The sequence below is a fragment of the Electrophorus electricus genome, chromosome 4, assembly GCF_041902795.1.
Source record: "Electrophorus electricus isolate QZ-2024a chromosome 4, ASM4190279v1, whole genome shotgun sequence".
NCBI classification, from domain to species: Eukaryota; Metazoa; Chordata; class Actinopteri; order Gymnotiformes; family Gymnotidae; genus Electrophorus; species Electrophorus electricus.
Genome location: NC_137500.1, coordinates 33,968,084 through 33,985,847, shown reverse-complemented (window position 1 = coordinate 33,985,847; position 17,764 = coordinate 33,968,084). Strand labels below are relative to the sequence as shown.

The 17,764-nt window shown below is 40.3% G+C and overlaps 1 protein-coding gene and 1 long non-coding RNA gene across 3 annotated transcripts in view; one reads left to right on the top strand and one right to left on the bottom strand.

The window, feature by feature from the left end:
* The window catches only part of LOC145657570 (uncharacterized), a 21,112-nt gene extending 16,308 nt beyond the window's left edge, over positions 1 to 4,804 (bottom strand). Inside the window, exons 1-2 of the long non-coding RNA XR_014123385.1 lie at positions 4,460 to 4,804; positions 829 to 940 (exon numbers count right to left, since the gene is read on the bottom strand). This is a non-coding gene — a long non-coding RNA (uncharacterized LOC145657570). The remainder of the gene's footprint in view (positions 1 to 828; positions 941 to 4,459) is intronic.
* ctdsp1 (CTD (carboxy-terminal domain, RNA polymerase II, polypeptide A) small phosphatase 1) overlaps positions 1 to 17,764 on the top strand; it is a 19,877-nt gene extending 2,113 nt beyond the window's left edge. Inside the window, exons 2-7 of one of the 2 annotated variants that reach the window (XM_027005683.3) lie at positions 5,615 to 5,769; positions 10,479 to 10,580; positions 11,931 to 11,987; positions 12,871 to 12,963; positions 13,148 to 13,333; positions 13,517 to 17,764. In XM_027005683.3, coding sequence (XP_026861484.1) covers positions 5,615 to 5,769; positions 10,479 to 10,580; positions 11,931 to 11,987; positions 12,871 to 12,963; positions 13,148 to 13,333; positions 13,517 to 13,645 — 722 coding nt within the window. In that variant the 3' untranslated portion in view covers positions 13,646 to 17,764. The other variant, XM_081713437.1, reaches the window with a different exon arrangement.

Sequence of the window (17,764 nt, the reverse complement as noted above, 5' to 3'; positions counted from 1 at the left end):
AAAGATTATCTGCAAAAGAAATGAATGTAAATTTCAGCTGTTTCTGTATAAGTGTTCTAGATGGGGCCACGTATGCTAAGTGTGACTAGATGTGGTTGCATATGCTAAGTGTTGCTGTAAATGTGGCTGCGCATGCTAATTAGCCACTGTATATATGGTCGTATGCTAAGTGTGTTGATTTTGCTGGCAGTAACTTCTCTCTGCCTGTTTCATTTGTTTTGCCACTGACACAAAAAGCCTTGGTGGCCCACTTAATAAACATGAGTCGGGGCTCTAAAGCTGCTCAGCTTTAGAGGGAGTGTGTTTCTCTGAACGATGGTGCCTGTGTCCTGCACGGGACAACCTGTGGCCCAGGTTCAGCTCGGGGGTGGTGTGGACGGGATGGCAGAGTTGAAGTGCTCTGCTTGTTCCTCTGACTGCTGTGCCTGCACTAGCACTCGTTTCCCCTGCTGGCACCTACATTATGCTTTGGGGGATCTGCAAGGCCCCTATGTTCCTGACAGAATCCTGACATCAGGGCTAAAGGAGATCTGCATGGGCCCTGCTTTCTGTACCTGTATACATGAGTGCAGGGCAAAGCTTTTGCATGAAGGCTTCATTTTTCTCCATGAACTGAAATGCCACCTTCTTTTTGCATGTTACCAACAGTTCACTATTAATTTCTATATATACGTTATGATTTGTTTAAACAGAGTGGTATGAGATCTTGCAATTTAAATTATATATTTATTTATTGCTCACTTGAAAATCACAGTACAGTCATGTGAACCTGTGGCTACATTTGAGTGCTCATTGGGAAACAGGATGTTTTAAAGAGAGATTACATACCTGTTCAAACTGTTCCATTATTCTTCTTCTTCATTCAGAAAATTCTGCCAAATTAGATGAGCCTAGTAGAATGTGACTGGAAGAGACTTCAGTAAGTGCGGGCTCTGATTAGCTGAAATGAAAGATATCCAGGGAATTCAGTCTTATAGGGAATTAATTTCCTTTTTATATTTTGTCAATATCAGAACAGACTACTGACAAGCTTTTTGGTGCTTTAAGAATATTGTTTAAGTCTCAGATGTACAGATTTTAGCATGGGATTTGTGTACTCCTATTTTAGTCCTAGAGTAGCCCTAAACCACACGTTTCAGCATTCTTCCTGCTCCTAAGACACCTGACTCAACTCGTCAGCTAATTATCAAATCCATAAAGAGTTTAAAGTGGGTGTGTCAGATCAGGGTAAACATTGAATGTTGCAGTGCGGGGGTACTTTAGGACTGCAAACAGGAAAACACTGGCTTATTGTACCACTATGTATCAAAGTGGTAGGAGCAAAACATTTGGTACAGAGTATTACATGCAGACTTGTCAGATGGGCGTCTGGCTGGCTTGGTAATGGAGTAGGAGCTTGTGTCTGCAGAATTACATAGAGCATGGCTTCACTGGGCACTGCACTGACCTTTTATTTGTTATTTGAAAGGACCAGTTTTCCAGGCAGGTGTCCAGCCTTGAGTTGGACTAGTTTCCACTGTGTGGGGGGACTTGACATGAGATTCTTCATAGCACTTCATCTGTATGCCTAGAAAACTAACCTGCCCATGTCTGCCTGCAAACCAGATGATTCACTGAAACTTTGATCAAGGTATCTTCTATTACAGGCTGACTTGGATTAAAATTGCATCAAAATATAGCCCAAGTTCTTGTGGCTTGTTTGATGGCTGAAAGCCTTGTACTTCTCTTGTTCTGAATATCTGATAGAATGCTGCACGGTCCGCCAGCCTGGTTTATCTCCGTTGCATCATTCTCCAAACTGCTTGTCTGTACTTGCTTGTACGCTCAAAAGGAATGGCTGGATTCCTGGTTTCCTTCAAAACATTGCAGGACTTCAAACTACTCAATATTTTAGACATTAGAAAGATTCAGTCCAAAGGTATTGCAGAAGATGATTGTATGCATTGTGAGGCAGGTTCATCTAACTTAACTAGCATAATGCATGATTTGCTAATGTTATGGCAGAAAGTTGTTGGGAATGTAGTTATGAATAGCTGCGTCAAAATGGAAGCCATTCCTGCTATTTTTCTGGTGTGTGGGTGTTGAGCATTCCCTAAAGCTGTATGTTTTGATAGGAACTATCTACACACACCCACAAGAAAGAAAACATTTTCAGCTAAAGCAGTATCGGATAACTCACGTCATCAGCTCTGGCTTTTACGCTGGACCCAGCCTAAGTTGTTGAAGGAAAACCTGTGCAATTCCATGTTACATAAGATTGGGGGTGAAAGAGACGTACACTGAAGAATGAGAGTCGCTTAGCTCATGGAGTTTCTGCTCCTGGCTACCACAGCTGCTCAGGCTAATCTCTACAACTACTCTCTGCATCTGACCACTAAGTCATACAGGACTCTTGGTGACTTGCATAACACTAATCTCCACTTACAGGACCTGCCCTCTGAGTCGAATGACACTTAAGAAATTGGATTAGCCACATGCACGTACTTGTGTTTTAACACTGAGGATGTGGTATCGACTAATGTTGTTTACAGAGGCCAAGCCTTTAAGGAAAGATGTGCCAAAGCATTGTTTGGCACCATGCTGTATGCTCCAGGCAGTGGGTCCAAACACCTGTTCTTAACTTAATTGTATCATTATTTTTAGAAAGGCCAAGCCACTGAGTTCAGACATGACTGTATCTCCATGTTTGGCTTTAACTGGACCAGCCATTGCAAGAACCAAACATTTAGTTTCTGGGACGACTGGTGTTCTCTGTATGGCCATTGACGAAAATGAAGCAGAGATGCTCATTGCCAGTGCGAGCTTGCCAGTTTCCCTCTGTGTGTCTCCCTGGCATTGTGGGTTATTGAGGCATAGCGTTCCCAGGCTCCTCTGCTCTCTACCTGCAGTGCTGTGTGCAACATGATCTGAGGGTGGCAGTACACACAGAGCAGGCATGCGCCAAATCGCCTTGCTACAGCTCTTACTTCATTTCCTGTTCCTACTTTGGCTTGGCTGGGCCGTATGCAGTGCTGGGTTATGGGCCAGCGATATGGCAGCATTCCAGTGCGAGGGTAGGCGAAAGGGGGGAGAAGGAGAGAGTAGGTTTAGTGAGGCCCCAAGAGGGATTCTTTTGCACACGAGTTCCATTAGAGGTGCAGGACACTGTTTTTAGGACATGCTGTGACTGTCTGGTGTTTTTCTTACACTAACACTTGCCATTATAGAACCGATAGACCTGATCTAATTTAACAGGGTTTGTTGTTTTGGTGTAGAATTTCTACCATATAGGTTATTAACAGTAAAAAATGCATTTATAATGTTTTTTGATACTTTATTGGTATTTCTTTTAAATTATTAAGTTTTATCTGTGCAGATTCAGCTTAAAATGCAGCCGCGCCAGTGCCACCTAACCTGCCACCTCTCCCACTCCCAGCGGATGGCGTGAAACAAGCTGTCAGATTATGGGGGGGGGTCGTGTGTCCCTGTCATTAAGACTGGCATTCGGTGGCCTCTAGCTGCAGAGACCTGTTCAGGAGCAGGCTTACACAAGCCAGCCACCTTTAACTGTGTCGGAGGTGGTGGGACAGCAAAGGCGGGGAAAATCTGTAACCTCGTTATCGCCATCCAGAGCGGCACAGAAATGTGGTGCTAGTCACAGAACTGGGAATCACATCCTGCTGTCCATCACACCATGCTGAATCCTCAGACCATAGTCAAGTGCAGTGTGTCTGTGTTAGCTTCACTTCCTGCATATATTATGAAGGTTAAATGTAGAACAAATGCTTCCAGCCTGTAGGCTGCGGAAAAGTCATGTTTGTTACTTGCATTGCCTTAACACAAACATTTGACTAGGCCGATTTGTCTTGTTCCCCAGTCAGACGCACAACAAAGTTTTGTTTTGCGTCTCCGTTTATGGCCTGTATGGAGTGCGCTATATATACGGAGAAGGCCATCTTTAACTGCTGTCGGCAGGAGTCTGCACGTTGCTATTTAAAGCACCTTGATGTGTAACATCAGAAGAGTCAGTTTGAAGCAGTGTGTAATGTTTCTTTCTACTGTCCGCTCCTTTGCTCTCGTCTCACCGTAATTGTGCTCACCAATATAACTGTGGCCATCGCCACCCCTCTGTCATGTTCCTAGCAGAAGACATTTGAATTTGCATTATTCAATGTTTGCATTATCATATTTAGAGAAAATGGGGGAAAAACTAAGAATTAAAAAAAAAAAAAGATTTTAGCAACTTTTCTGTTAAGATGAGGGGTGGGAAGGGTTGACTATATGATTCAGGTCAGGTCATTTTAATAGGCCAAATTTTATTATCTTGGCAATGTCTCAAGGGAGATAAATTCTATACTCTTCTAAAGTACGCTGTTCTATATATAACATTAAAAATATTAGCACATTAAACTGCCATCATTATGTCACCATACTGGCATGTCGAGGAGAAATTTTGCAAAAACTAGCCATCAGAACTAACCTTGTTACTTGTTGCTAGAGCCTCAGGGTTCATTTAGACTGGCATTCTAAGCTTACACGTTGACAGGACCTCGTCCATCTTGGTTGCAGTTGACAAGGTTTTGTCTCGCCAATGACCAGCACTCATCGCCGTTCTTCTTCTTCCTAATGTGCAGAAAACTGCTGTCCCTTCCGAGCCAAACATAGGTCGCTAATCGCATGGATTCCCCGTAATGTCACACTATTCATTGAACTCCTGTGTTCATCTGCTTGTACTTGTTGACAAATATCCTGCTTATTAGCAAAGAGTGCTGAAGTAGATGAGATTATTCAGGCCAGTAGTGTGTAAATGAGCTGATATTTGGCGTTCTTAATGGAAACCCAGTGAGTAGATATTGCCTGTGTGTGGGAGCTTGTGGGTGTGGTAGGCATGTGTTTTCAATTAATGATCCAGAGCTCCACCCTTTTGAGAATTTCTGAAATGTTTTCTTTAAATATACAATAAATCACCAGCTGTACCATTTTCAACAGCTGTCTTTTTACCATGTTCATAGCACACAGAATTAAGTATTTTTAAAAAATCGCAGAATATTGTTTTGCAAAAGATCCTGAGTATCAGCAAGAAATGCAAATATAATGCATGGTTTAGGTGGTTGTCTCTAATTGATGTAAACCTTTTTTAAAATGTATTAAAAAATACACTTGCATTTCAGTGTGAAAACTAAAATTTGTCAGGCTGTGTTGGTTCAGTTTTTAATGTTGGTTTGGAAACCCAGCAGGAACTAATTTGTTTAAACAAATTTATGTAATGCTGTTTATAACAAGAGATGCTTGATCAATATGTAGTGCACATATTTGTTCTTTCCTTAGTGACTAATTTCAAAAGCCAAAAGTGCCAAATACCAAAAGTGATGCATGTAGATAATAACTCAGCATGTGATTGAATTATCAGAGTTATCAGAGTTTTAAGAAATATAACTTTCTACTCAGAAAGTAGTTTGTGTACATATTTGACGTGCTTTGGTGTATCTGCTAGGTAACTCGTGTAAAAATACAAATGTGGTGAAACCTGGTGACGTGTCATGTTCTATGGATGTAAAGGGACGGAGTCCTGATGTGCCCATGTGCCCTTGCTGAGGTCTGACATGGAGTTGTTGTTTTTTTTTTTCATTTACAGGTGCTCCTGCACACATTGTATCTGCCTCCAAGAAGCCCCGTAAACGTGGCTTTTTCAACAGCCTCTTGTGCTGCCTGTGTCATGACGAAGCAGATCAGGTGCCTGTCAATAACAACGCACCACTTCTGGTGGAAGAGAATGGAACCATCTCGAAGGTAAGGCCCAGTCCAGGACCTTCGCTCAGTTTCGATCAGGAGTCTCTCTCCTCCCCTGCTCTACCCCTGTCCCTGTGCTCTGGAGGCAGACTGTTAACATATTTGAGGGCCACATGATGAGATGTCAGTGAGGAAACCAAAGCCTCATGTTAGCTTTGCGCAAGCCTTATCCTGTTTACAACCATGATTTTCAATAGCCAATAGCAAAATCTCACACTGCTGGTCATCAGTCATATTTGTGTTGCTAAGTCAGTGTGGCTGCTGCTTCAAATGCCTACCCAGAGGAAACCCTATGAAATGCATAAAGACACACAAACATTGCTCTACTCTTATGCCATTTAAAACAGCATGAAACAATAAGAACAATAATACGCCAGCTTCTAAATGTATTTTTTGAAAAGGTATTTGGAGTTTATGGTTGGTCTGGCATAATGCAAAGCTGCCTGCAACTTAATTAAACCCCATTCTTGGAAAACAACATGGTAGTTAGCAGCTACTAGCAGATCAGATGTTCAAGACGTTCTCGGGTGTCGGGTTCAGATTTATGCCTTACTTCAGCTTTTTATAGTGATTCGATATTCCAGGAGTTATTTGTCACGTCTGTAAAGCCCCCAAAATAAATTGGTGGGTCTCCTGAAGGCGGGCCGATTGCACGACTCAGTGTTGCTCTGATCCTTCTGTCATGTCAACGTGTGCACTGCTGCTGATGTCTCAGGGTGCCTGTGGGCTCAGCAAATCCTCACACTCCCATGAGTGCCCTGCACAGACAGATCTAGTGGACCCCTGTCTGCTCTCTGGGCTCTGCAGACATCGCAGGGAGAGCGAACCTGTTGGAGAATGTCTGGAGTGTTTTACGGCCCCTGAGCTGCACCCGTCGGTTTGGGAAAGCAAGTGTTTTGTGGAGAGCAATATCAGTAAATACTTGGAGACATCTGCCTTTTTTAGAGGCAAGCGCATTCAAGCTAATATGCCTGCTGAACTCTGTTTTGACCCCACTAAAGTCTCACAGCAAGGCTGTCCTGCGGAAAAGAGTGAGTCCTCAGAAATTGCCACTGAATCTGCCATGATTTCATCAGAACCGAAAACATCTTGTGATTTCACAGTGCACTTGAACGTCTCTGGACTAATGCAGTTTGATGGAGATTATATTAAAAATGATCAGTTCAATGAAGAATTAACAGAGCAGCACGACAAATTTGATTCCTTGGAGACTAGTAGTTTGTCTGACTGCGACTCGGAGCACAGTGAGTCTTTTATGACTGGCAGACCTTTAGTCCAGTCATTTGAAAAAAGCCTATGTTCTCAACATAGTGTTGAGTCTGAAGTCAGTAAACAATCTGAGATGGGTGAACATGAAACTGAACTCTTTGACTTACCGGAGGTCATGCCCAATTTTTACGAGTCTTTTGAAATCGAAGAGCTGACTTCCTCAGATTTTGATAAATTTTATGTGCATGAAACAGAATCGGCAGAAAATTTTGAAAAGTGCAGTAGTTCTGAAAGCTCTGAAGAAATGTGTATTTCAGATCTGTTTGAGCAATGCTGCACACTCGATCAAAACACAGCATTTGATCTGCATTCACAACACTTTGACCAATGTGAGCTTAACAATCAAAACAAGCCCTCTGAATGCCATACCACACATTTTGAATCCTCTAAATTGTGCCAGGCCTCTAAAGAAAGCCAGCCAGCTGGGGTGTCTGAATCCATTGAGCAACAACCAGCCCGACAAATAGAAGCTAGAGAAAATGACAAGTTAAGTGTACAAACTGTTTTGGGACTCTATACTGACTCATTTGAGAGCCAACCTTCTGATGATGATGTTGAACACGCTTCAGAACAGCCCTCTGAACGTTGTGCTGAACAACTGGAGCTATCTAACTATAGCCAGCTGTCTGAAAATGATATTGAGTGTGTTAAGACTCTGGAACAATGCTTGACTTGTGGGAGGTACTTTGAGAAATGTGAAATTCCTAAACAATGCTATCCCTCAGAGCCTACTGACTGTTATGAGAACCAATTACAAAGCAAACCTGTTGAAAAGTGCCTGGAATTGTGTGAGTCCTCTGGAACACTGTGCTCTGTGTTCAACACCTCTGAGCTCCCTAAAGAAAGCCCTCCCATTGAAGCTGACACAGACACGCTTAGAAAGCGCACAGCGTGTGACATGATATTTTTTGGATCGATGGAAACCTTTGAGGCCCGTTGGCTCTCTCAGTTCCTTGCCGATCACAGTCAACAAAACGGAACCTTTGTAAACCAGGAAGACAGTGTTGTAATAACTGGGCCAAGTGATGACTTTCACACCAGGGACAATAATGTTGATTCTGTACCTGCATCTAAAGACTGTGATGGTTTCAGTGAGCAGAAAATGCTCTGTAAAGCATGTTTGAAGAGAGAAAAGGAGGAGTTGGATTGCTGTGAACCCTCTCAGATGTTTGAGCTCTGTGATGGTGTAACTGGAAGATTTAAACTTGACTCTGATGAGAGCAGACCTGGAGAGTTGGTGGTTAATGTAGGTTCACTGGATGAATCTAGTGAAGAAGAATATGCTGACTGTACTGATGGCAAGAGCCAAGGCAGTACTGAAACAGAAGAATCATTTAAAAGTTTTGTTGATGAGCATGACATGGAAATCTTTCATGATCGGTCTGATGAGAGTAAACCTTTACAGAAACTCTCTGAGAAGGATGACATCTATCAACTTTATAATGTTCACAGTAAAGAATCATATGAGTTTAGTGTTGGTTATGATACCTGTGATGTCGTAGATGCACACAAAGAAGCTCATGAATTAAGCTCTGAACAAAACACAAAGAAAGAAAGCTACAAAACATATGCAGAAGCACTGTGTTCTGGAATCTCTGTAGAAACAGATCAGGGTCACCGTCCTTACACTGAAAATGTGGAGGTCAGAGAGGGTGAAGGTTCTGAACTAAATTTTAATGGTGAGGACAAAACTCTGCATGCTGTAGAATGCCTAGCCAATGAACATCTTTGTGAAGAAGACGTCGTTGAACACCACGAGGAAATCAGTGTACTGGAGCTCTGTGAGAGAGCAGGTGAAGTTTATGAATTTATCACAGAGTTTAACACTTGCAAGGCTTTCTCAGTAGCTGCCTCAGATGCCTCTTCTATTGAGGGAACATGTCATGAACAAGAAATCACTGCATATACCACTGAAACATATACCAAAAAGAAAACTATAACAAATCACAAAGTCTCTGACACAGAGGTCTCTGAACTAGCAGACGAAGTTAAACAAGACCTCACTCATGACAAAGGACTTCATTTGACAGATGAGACCCTGGTGGGAAAAAATGGTGATTATGAAGGCACAGATGAAGCAGAGGGAGGTCAAGGACCTTGTTGCGGAGAGATAGAAACATCTGAAGATGATGAAGCCTCTATATTTGCCTTAGAAGATGTCGCTTATGTTGAAGAGCACAATATGTTATACGAGGAGAAAGATGAAAAGATCAGTGTCCAAGATGTACGGGTCATGCAAAATACCTTTGACTTGCAGTCATACACAGATAAAGAGCCTCGTGATGTATCAGTAGGTCAGACAGACAGAGCAGCGAATAATTTCTTAGCTCACAGTGAAAAATTGGAAGAACTGATGCATCAGGTTGTGAGAAGTGAAACGACAGAATATGACACACACGATACATTGATTAAGCAAGTCAATCAAGAACCGACATCCCCTGAACAGATTGATGCTTCTGAGGACAGTGAAGCATCTGATGATGAGGAATCTCCAGAGTACTGCGAATGTGAATTCTGTGTGCCAGCTGCAGAGCAGGTAAAGTTCTCAGAAGTCTCACTTCGCACTGTAAACAATGTAATGAGTGCTAAATGCTACCTGATTGTATCTGATGCTGTTTAGGATTACAGAGCATGTTATGTAAGTGTTAATGTTCTAAACACATGTGTTTGGCTGGCACAGTTCTATGAGAAAAGTGTGTGTGTGTCATTATTGGTTTTATCAGATCTTTTCAAATATGTAGAGCAGTTTAAGTTTTTTAAATTGATGACAGCAAGAATTAAATATGGAAACTACCAGCAAAACCTAAATAAGGAAAGTTGCTACCCATGCTGCGACTCTTATTCCAGGCCATATGGCTTGTTATTTAAGTCAGAAGCACTGTGAAGATATGATCTGCATCCCTACCCAACACGCTAATGATCACAGACATATGTCAGAGCTGTGCTTTCTGTTTGCAAGTATATATCCTCCTTTGGGAAGGGAATTAGTTTCAGTCATAGGCCTAGTGTGCACGTGGTACTTTTTGATCAAGAATTGACTGGCCCACAGCCTTGTAATTCCACCCAGCAGCACATGGTCACATGATCTGACTTTGGAATGCAACCAGTCAGAGAGCTTCCTTATGCCTTCCTTGTGCCCTCTCATGGACAGTTACTTCCATAACCTTGTTCTCTCACCCATAAAACCACACACACAGACATGCCATGCATATATATGTATGTATACACACATGCATAGACATATTGTCAAAGCAGGACTGCTGTTCTTTGCATACACTGTATATTGATGACCTAATTTTAGCTTCCCACTTTGATAACTTGGAGTACGAGTAGGTTTTTTTTTTTTGTCCAACAGCTTTATCTGCATTTCATGCTCAAGTTGGATAATGTGTTCCATGAAATTGTACATTTATGAGGCTACCTGACATGTCTGTTCACAGGTGCCGGCCAAGCCACTTCTTCCACAGATAAAGTCTAAAGATGTAGGAAAGATCTGTGTAGTAATTGATCTGGATGAAACACTAGTACACAGTTCATTTAAGGTGAGCTAAGGATGTAAAAGTATGTTTTTCTTGCACTACTTCATCTATCTACAGATGAAATCATTGCTTGCTTGCACTACGGGATCCATTTGACTTGACTGATGTGTGTAGACATACAACACCAAAGTTTACCAGGCATAGCTCAAACACCAGAGAGTTGATCATCATCTCAGGATTATGTAGTCGTGGTGTCTACTCATTTGCCAAGGTGTATTATATTAGTAATGTAGGGATCAGACAGTCAGCTTTGTCAAGGAACACGCACTGCTTCCTCCACAGCAATACCTCATGTTTGATGACCAGGGGCGCAGTGGGAGATACATTTCAAAAGTCACTAAGGTTCCCAGTATGGATTTGTTCCCGGTCAAGTGACAGACACCTGATCGTTTACATGTTCCATGCTTATCAAGGATAGAACCATATGTGTGTCAATGATGTTTAAAGTGATATTTGATTGGTTGCAAAGCTCAAAACAGGTTTAAAAATGTGCTCAGTAAAAGAGAACATTTATAATTTGGATTATCACTTTTGTGTCAGCATTAGTCTGGAACAATACAATCTTGCCAGTGTGATGTTTGCTATTCAAGTTTGTGTTTGTGCTGTGGAGAAATCCAGCCACTCTGATTTGACTCTTTATGGAAGATGTTTTTTCTCTGCCAAGTTGAAACACATTACATCAGCCAGTGGTTATGTGAGTAATGAAAAACAGACGTAAATTAAATTTTTCTCTTTGTAGGATGATGACAGAAATGATGCTGTAGTGTTTTACCAGTGGCAGTGAAGATAGTGTAGCCAGTGACACTTCTTTTAACAATAGCTCATCTTTACCTCATGAAGAGTGTTTGTTGAACACGTTTCTTTTTAGGGTAACTGTCGGCTGTGTTTTTTGTTTACATTTCTGTTAAGAATTTATATCTCACTAGAATTGTGGTTGGGTTGTGAATGTGTATTTATTAATGTTATTTCATAGTCTAAGAATGTAGGTCACAGGATCTTACTTCTTCTTAATAGGACATACTCATGATTAACTGAACATATGAATGTTTGTTTTTAAATTTGTCTGTCTGGTTATGAGCCTGTGAGAGACAATAATGTCAGCTTGACTAAAGACTTGACTGGACCTACCAATATGCTCTTGCACAACTGTATAAAGTTATATTATATGTAATATAAATAAATAAGAATATGTACAGATCATGCATTGACCAAATACTGCTCAAAAACATGTCTGCTCTCAGGCTTCTGATTTAAAGAGATATTAAAGATTTTTATTTGATGTTTTAAAAAAAATCATTGAGTATCTTAATTCAGTCCTCAAACTAATTTGTTTGGATTTTTTGTTCTGAACAGCCAGTGAACAATGCAGATTTTATCATTCCAGTGGAAATTGATGGGGCAGTACACCAGGTGAGCACTTAAAAGGTCTTCTTACTAGAAACTGACCACCTCTGTGATCTGGTAAAGCAAACAACACTTATTACATTTTACAGTGACCTCACAAACAGCATCCTGTTTAATTATCTTTGGATAATTCATATGCAAAGAGCAGCTCACTGCCTCTCTTAACCATTCCATCCCATGCTTACCCATTCATATTTGTATTCCTGACATGCCATGAAGTGACCCTGAACTCCTCAGTTTTGTTTGTGCTGCCTCGCATAGCACTGTGCTACCTGACAGCAACGTGACATTCGCGATTGATGACTCTCGGCAGCAGGGGGGCTATTTCCGTGCTCTGATAAAGTAGGGCAAGCCCAACTGGCTTCCCGGAACTGGCTGTCCTTCAGTGTCTCTCAGGGCCCATCTCGTGGCACTCTGACACATGTCTCCGGCTCCAGTCCTACAAGCTCACACCCTGAACACTTCTGCCAACTCCGGCTTCCGCCTGATTCAAGTAATCCAGGATAGGCTTGTGATGATGGGAAGAGCCTATTCGGGATAACTTGGTTCAGGAATGAGACCATGAGCTTCATAAATAAGTGGCTGACCCAGTGCCCAACTATAAATCAAAACATTTTACCAGACATCATTAAATGTGTGTATTCTTTGATGTCCCCAGAAAGTGTCTCATGCTCTGGAAAGCCTTATCAAAAAGGAGAGCAACATTCAGCTTGTTTACTGTTGTATCTGTTTTTCAGAAATTGTGATAAACGATTGTTTTCAAGTGACCTTATTCAGTGCCAATCTATGTATCGGTCTGTTTGTGTTTTCAGGAGTCTGAACTGTAAGATTCAGGCTTGGAAGTTTCAGTGAGGCAGTAATATATGTTCTTGTTGCTCTGTGATCCCAGGTCTATGTGTTGAAACGACCTCATGTGGATGAGTTCCTGAAAAGGATGGGTGAATTATTTGAGTGCGTGTTGTTCACTGCAAGTTTAGCTAAGGTAGGCATTATTAAAATTTGAACCTTTTACAGCATACAACATAAACACATTTAGAGATGAAAAACTTGTAAGCTACTACTGAAAGCAATACTGAAATAAGTTAATAGATATGGTCCTTGCACTTCCGTGCCTTCCGTGTCCAGTCCTGTGACTCCGGCTCCTCTTACTTCACTTGTATCTACAGTATGCGGACCCCGTCTCAGATCTGCTGGATAAATGGGGTGCATTCCGCTGCCGACTTTTTCGGGAATCCTGCGTATTCCATCGTGGGAACTATGTCAAGGACCTAAGTCGCCTGGGCAGGGACCTCAATAAAGTCATCATTGTGGATAACTCACCAGCGTCATACATCTTCCATCCAGATAATGCTGTATGTCTCACTTTGCCCAGGTTTTTTATGTATATATGTAAATACATGTATATGTATTTTCCATTCCCAGTAATATTCCTTGTCACACTATGTAGTTATGTGCTTAACCAGTTGTAGCTTTTTTCTGGTACATGACCAAGCTTTTGCTAATACAACCCTGTGCTGTTGATTCATCATATGTAGGTACCCGTAGCCTCCTGGTTTGATGACATGTCTGACACTGAGCTACTGGATCTGATCCCATTCTTTGAGAGACTCAGTAAAGTGGATGATGTGTACGCTGTGCTCACACAGCAGAGGACTAGCAGCTAGCATGATCCATGGGGCAGCTTTCACTATGGGGCCAGGGGGGCTGGCGGCTTCAGAGCACCACCTCCCCGCTAACAGGATCAGCTGCCAGCTTGGTCCTCATCACCTACCCAGAATTCCATTTGCAGGAAGTTTGATGGAGAAGGAAGCGCTGATTGAAACTTGGTATGGCTGAATGTTGGAACTGTGAAGGACTGCTTTATCACACACACATTACAAAAAGAAATTTATTGATTTTTTTTAACACTTGAATATGTGTTATTCCTCTTTTTGTAACTCTTTTTTTCACTTTAAATGCAAGGTAGAGAAAGCCCTGTTGAAATGACCATGGTAAAAAAACAGTTCATTATCACTGAATTTGGGACTTTTATGAATGACTGACTAGATTTCATCTTATTAGATTTTTGTGTCAAATTTATAAAACAGCTCTAACATGTTGACAAATGCACTCATGTTTCACTATCTTGGCATGATCTAAATCTGTCAGTTGTTCTGGAGTGAATGGGTCTTTCTATGAGGAAGTCAGTGAAGCAGAATTTTTCCTCAGCCCTTAATGAGAGCCAAGAGAGATGTCTGTTCCACAGATGGCATAGCAGAAGCAGTGCTATCAATATAAAAATATTTATTGTAATTTAAAGTTTCATTGAAAGATGGTGCATGGCTTTTATTTATTAATTAATTTATTTTTTCTCCCTGCCAACTACCTAAGTTGGTTAAGATTGGCTAGGAATAAGAGGTTGTAAGTGTGAAAAGCAAATTATGCCTAGTGAGCCAAAGATCAAATGGGAATTTTATAGATTTTCAGTCTAAATTATTAGGTAATGGACATGTATAAAAACTCCAAAGGAATGTGGTGGTGTTGCTAGAGGCATGTGTTGTCAGTGTTTGACTTTACTGTTCTACTTTAGTGTATTCCTCATAGGAAACTCCATATTGTGTCAAAGGTGTATGCATGCATGTATTACACAACAGTCACGTGAAACATGAGGTGATTTGCCAATATGTCCGTATGATCATTAAACCCTCATTTGCCTTAATGAGGTTACCTCATACACCCAGGTAGGGACAAAACCAAGAATGTCAATCACATAAAATATTATGCTGTCTGCTTTTTAAAAATGTAGCCAACATTTAAACAGGACTTATAAAAGTGATCTCCCCTTTTCCTCTTCCTGTTATAGATTTTTAAATGGAAAATTCTTGTCTTCGGCTACACAATCATATTTGTATTTCACAGAGCTATGGCTGTATGAAAGGGAAGGTGTCATGGCACCTCAGCTACTGAGGATGCTGTTTTCAGGCTATTGGGTAAAACCAAGCTAAAGTATCTTTTAAAAAATTACACACCACATGCTTTAATTGTATTCTGAAAGACCAAGGAATAATTGAGCCCTTGCAATGAAAAAGCATACATGTCCATTTAATGTTTTTCCACATTCTACAAAATATAAACAATATTATAAAACATTGCAAGTTTTATGTTTAAATGCCCAAATGAATGAAGTAAGACAAGTCTAAATGAATAATATTCAGCATTTTAATGTCATTTTAATGGAAAGGTACAAAATCAAAGACTAAAATAACTGATTACAGAAAAGGGGGTAATGGCTGACTATATTGTTTTTTTTTTCCCATTGCAAGAGCCCAATTATAGTAATCCTTTTTTGTCACACAATATTAAAAGTGCTCATCTTATACTGTGCAGGTTTATATGAATAACAGTATGTTACTTGTGAGTTTACATTGCTCACATAAGTAAAGGAGCATTCTGGAATTCTGTTTGTTACCAGTGGAAGCTATGTGCTCAGTTATGTTTTCTCCATTTTTGGGGTTATTTTAGCAGAAGTAAGAACTCCCATAGATAACCATTAATGTGCCTTGGTGTTAGGTGTTTAGCTTTGCCAATGAATGTGGACCTACAAATGTTTCTTAGCACGATCAGATGGACACATTTGCAAGTGTCAGTGTTGCTGTGATTTCTGTTGCTCAGATGAGATGTGAAGATGGAAAGAGGAGATGATGATGATTCAGTTCTTTATAACATTGGTCTATTTCTACATTTGTCTATTTCTTTTTTACAGGAATGATAGTGGTATAACCAATCATCTTATAATAATGAACATTATGCTGTGCCGAGAGAGAGAGATTTGTTATTCATAATATTGGCCTAAAGGTTTGAGCAGTACTTCATTTTGACAGGCAAAATTGGTTTTCTCTTTTCATCTTTTACTTGAACCTGGCAATATATTTCCTTGTGTTATTGTGATAGCACTGAATGTACAGTAATGCATATTATTTCAGTTATTTTGGAAATTGTTGGAGATCCTTTCAAATTACTCAAATTTCTAATATATCAAACTACTTTGGAAATGTAAAATGGTACTAATTGGAATACACAAATTCTAGTTTTAATAGAAGGCAAAGACAAAGGTAAACAGTACAGACAGTGCCTCTGACTACAGTTGCAGTAGTTTGATAATTTGGAGGTTTTCATAAACTACTGTTTTAGCTGTAGTTTGTGGGAATGTGAAGTCCTCAGTGCTAGAAATGTTACACAATTATGCCTGATTTAGTACATAATTTGAGACCACGTCAATCTGAGAAATATCTTACTGGTCTTCTTGTGCCACCAGTAAGCCTAGAGCAGAATTGGCTCACCTTATACCACAGTCATGGTGATGTTCACTTTGAATAATAATTCTGTGCTTTTGTCATTTCTTTGCAGTTCTTAGAAATCGTAGATAATTTAATCATGCATTTACCTTTTCTAACAGATTAATCCAAAAGTGAGTCTGTTTTTAATCTGAACTGAAACAGAACATATTGAGTAACAGTCAGTTTCCTTCTTCCTGTGGTCTTGTTGCTCTCTTTTTGGGAGTCATTTGCACCCCGCACCCTTTCATTTAATACCCTGCTCTTTGCTTTTCGCTCATCTTTCTACAGGATGCTGTTTGTGTGCTGAGGTCACTGTAAAATGTAATAAGTGTTGTCTGCTTTACCAGATCACAGAGGTGGCCAGTTTCTAGTACAATTCTAGCACTCGCACTGTCTTTTGGTATGACACACAGCATTTGGGTAATGTGTAGCCAATTATGTAAAATGACACTGGGCACAAGTAGCGATTTATTGTCAGCCACCACCAAAGCCTTCTAAGTCTGTTCATCGGGGTAATAAAGATGGTATCCGATGACCTGAATGCAAGAAGTTGGAATGAGAGCAGTGATCTGCACCAACTAGACTGGCCTCATAAAAACACTTTAGATCAAGCCTGTTGCTCAGTGGTGCTTTATGAATAGCACCGCTGATCTTAGATTTGTGCTTTAATAGTGAGCATATGATGCCTTAACTCATGAAGTCTGTGGTTTTTAGGAGAAAGGGCTCCCCCTGGAGTCTAGTAATGTTGCAGTGATGCCTGACAATTTCTGGCTTATGCTCTATTTGTGTATTCAACCTGTCATCTCTAGGGTCCATATTTAGGGTTCCTCTGCCTTATAATGATGTTTTATGAAGCACTATGCAAATTAAGTAGATTTATAATTAAGCAAGGAGTATTTATGCCTGCAATCAGCATTCTGTTGCAGTGACTGTCAAACTTTCACAACATAACTTCTCAACTCTGAAACGGCCAATAGTTTCTAATGCTGGAGAACATGGACAACTAAAATGCCCTCCCACTAACATGCTAAAATATATGCACCATTTTTATTATACTCTTTGGTAGCAAACTTAAAAAAAAAAAATTATAGGGCTGCCACAAAGCCTCTTGGACAGTTGATTGGGTTTTAGGTGTTTATTTTGAGATGTTCAACTAAAAGGGTAACATGATGTAGCCTTTTCATTTATTTACCACACATACCCTCTGCCTTTTACTTTTTTACTGTATCACCCCCTTTACATTTTAAACAAACACAAAAAACCCACATTTGTTCCATATTTGTATGTCTGGTAATGTGCATAGAGCAAACCAAATTTGGCAATAATAGATGTAGATTTTTATTGTGATATGGGAATAGGAATGCCAAGTTTAAAGTCAAATATAACCTAGTTTTGGAACTTTTGTAATTTTAATTGTATTTTACTGTTTTGAATGAGTTATATCATAAATGAAACAAATGAAAAGCA